Source organism: Alosa pseudoharengus, unplaced genomic scaffold, assembly GCF_046254945.1.
Source record: "Alosa pseudoharengus isolate Yale_2024_CS ecotype anadromous, Long Island Sound unplaced genomic scaffold, YU_APseudo_1.1 YU_APseudo_1.1_scf_12, whole genome shotgun sequence".
NCBI classification, from domain to species: domain Eukaryota; kingdom Metazoa; phylum Chordata; class Actinopteri; order Clupeiformes; family Clupeidae; genus Alosa; species Alosa pseudoharengus.
The window spans coordinates 31,548,391-31,551,199 of record NW_027468587.1 but is presented as its reverse complement, the minus strand read 5'-3'; the positions used below and the strand labels follow the sequence as shown (position 1 = coordinate 31,551,199).

The 2,809-nt window shown below is 48.4% G+C and overlaps 1 protein-coding gene across 1 annotated transcript in view; it reads right to left on the bottom strand.

Annotated features, from left to right (window-relative positions):
- The window catches only part of sv2a (synaptic vesicle glycoprotein 2A), a 14,582-nt gene extending 13,892 nt beyond the window's left edge, over positions 1 to 690 (bottom strand). The window contains exon 1 of the mRNA XM_076279515.1: positions 1 to 690. This exon is cut by the window's left edge and continues 117 nt beyond it. Within this exon, the coding sequence (XP_076135630.1) occupies positions 1 to 475 (475 nt within the window). The 5' untranslated portion in view covers positions 476 to 690.
- Between the last annotated feature and the right edge of the window lie 2,119 nt (positions 691 to 2,809).

Sequence of the window (2,809 nt, the reverse complement as noted above, 5' to 3'; positions counted from 1 at the left end):
ACAGCGTCCACTGAAAGCGCCCATGGCCGCACTCCTGCAGGATGGTCTCATACTGCTGGGCCAGCTCTTCCTGGTCCTTGCGCCGCTCGGCCTCGTACTGCGTCAAGTCCCGGAACTGGGCCTGCGCCTGGTCAGCCTGCCCGTCGGCCTTGCCCGAGGAGTCGGCGCGCGGGATGCCCTGGTACTCGCCCTCGTAGATTTCGTCGTCCTCGTCGTGGCCCTCCGTCGAGTCGCTGTGGCCCTCTTCGTCGTTGGCGCGGCTGTTGCTACGGTAATATGAGCCGTCCTGCGCCTGCTGGGGATAGTCGTCGTCATCGTCCTCCTCCTCGAAGCGCGCGTACGAGCGCTTGGTGTACTCGTCGGCCACCTTGTCCACGTGGCGGCCCACCTTCTTGCCGGCGTGGCGCTTCACCTCTTTGGCGATGTCCTTGGCACCTTTTATGAAGGCCGTCCGGTCTCTGTACCCCTCATCCATCTTGGCGTGTGTGTGGTCGGAGCTGTTGTTTCACTGTAAGACGATGTGTGGGGATGTGTGTGTGTGAGTGTGTGTGCGTGCGTGTGTGTGTCTGTGTAAAGCAGCTACAGGGGACCTGGTGTCAAGTGTGAGCCGTTGGCATGTATGTGCACACTGCCGTGTTAGAGCTTCAGCACCATGGACAGCTGCCGGTTCCAGATGGGTTTTTTCACTCCACACCTGCTGGAATGCAGTCTGTAGGAAAGACAAGAGAACACATACATGTTGAGCTACTGCAATCAGTACACTGGGCATGTGTACAACTAACCTTTCAAACATGAGCGATCTATAGTACGTTATTGGTTATCAGTATCAGACATGTACAGCTATCCTGTTATGCATGAGAATGACCTATACTAAAGGTTCTGTTCAGTAAAATACTTTGTGCTTACAGGACACTGTTCTACAAGCAGTGGCAGACTTTACAATATTGCTAAAGTCTACTGTGCTCTGTAAATCTATAGCGAAATGTGACGTGGATGAGATGAAGTCAATCTGAAAATGGCCAGTTATTTTGGTCTTGTATTTAACGTGGAGAACCGGGAGGAAGAAAATGCCTCTGAATAGTGTCCATAGGTCTCCACAGGTGGCCTGACATTCTCTATGCCTGCCAACCTGAATTAAACACCTCGAGGGAACACAGACAACAGAGGCCCTTTTCTAATGGGCATGTAATTATATCTGCTCTGGTGGAAATCTTTGCGCTATTATGCCCTGACGTCTGGAATGAAATAACGATATTAGTGAGGATTCCAATAACGGCATTAATAACACAATGCATAATTAACCAACATCGATAATATCTTGGAGGCAGCAGCCTTAATGCGCAGTGACACTTTGAAATATCACTCTCCTTCTCTCTCTCTCTCTCTTTCTCCTTACAAAGGAGCCCTTTGCGGCATAAAATCAGTCGAGGAGCAGAGAGCGATTTTACGGTACTCCTTCTGTAAACCAAACACGGACAACCGCTTTCTCGACCCTCCTTTCCTCTCTCTCTCCCCCTCTTTCCCTGTCTCTCAGCTGCTGTGTTAGTGGTGTTGAGAGATAATTGCTTTTTCGTTGAGGAAATCTTTGTTGTATTTTCCGTCCAGAAAGAGACCTGTCACTGGGGCAAACTGTCGTCTGCGTCTGCCATCTCTTCACCTTCCGTCTCCATCCAATCTCCGTCTCGACGGATCCTTTGACCGCGAGGCACTCAAGGAAGCGGCGACGCGACGCCACAGGGGTGAGGCTCTTTGCAGCACTCCCATTCAGCCTCGCCGTGGTGGAACGCGGCATTGTTGAGATACTCGAGTTGCCACAGAAAACACACCACTCACATCACATCATCTGTTCATGTTCTGAATGCTCATCTACTGGCTCACTTCAAACACACCAGTCCTACGACTAGGCCAAATCATCCAGAAACACCAACAGTCTATAAATGCCTCTCTGTGTATAAAAGTGAGAAAATAGAAAACAGAAACACACAAATCATTCTTTTTTTGCCAGGGAGCATAGCCTATCAACTATCAATTAAGCGTATCAACTATCAAATGGATTTTTAAAATGCAAACTACTTATTAGTGCAGACTGCAGATTATTACACAGTACGCACAGATGCCTCACCAGCTTGTCTACACCCTGAGCATGGACACCAAGTAATGTTGATGTCTTGGTCAGGTTGGACTGGGCTAACAGATCTGTGGACCCAAGGAGGCACCGGTCAACAGAAAAGCCCTGCTGCCAAAAGACCCGTAGGGACATTGGACATTTTTGAGAAATGTTTCCTTTTATAGATAGACAAAAAGTAACAAATGCTCTAGGGTTTGATGTCAAACCTCTCTTGTTGTATTTGCCCACGTGTGTCCACTGTTTGGTGTGAACCTCTAAATCCAGCGGCTTGAACACATTCATTTCCTTGCGCCTTAAATTCTACTCCCCTCACTCCAATTCCTCTTCAAATCTTTCTTCCCAGAATCAACCGTTACACCAAATGATCACTGGTCCAATACATTGATTATTAAGTTGTCCATTATACTAACAAATGATCTCCCTCACCATACCCACGAGCATACTAATATCATCATCATCATTGAAATTATTTAAGAGCATGAAATGCATGCAGGCACAGTACTCAACAGGACCATCTTGGACTGTGTCGCTCGCAGAAGAGCAAGAGAGCTAGCAGTGACTCAGTGTCCATTAGAGGTCAAGCTCCTCCCTCAAGTGCCCTCATGACACAGCCGCTTACCGGAGAGGACTCTATACTGACCACACAGGTTGCTCCTGACAAACATTATTCCTTAGTAACAA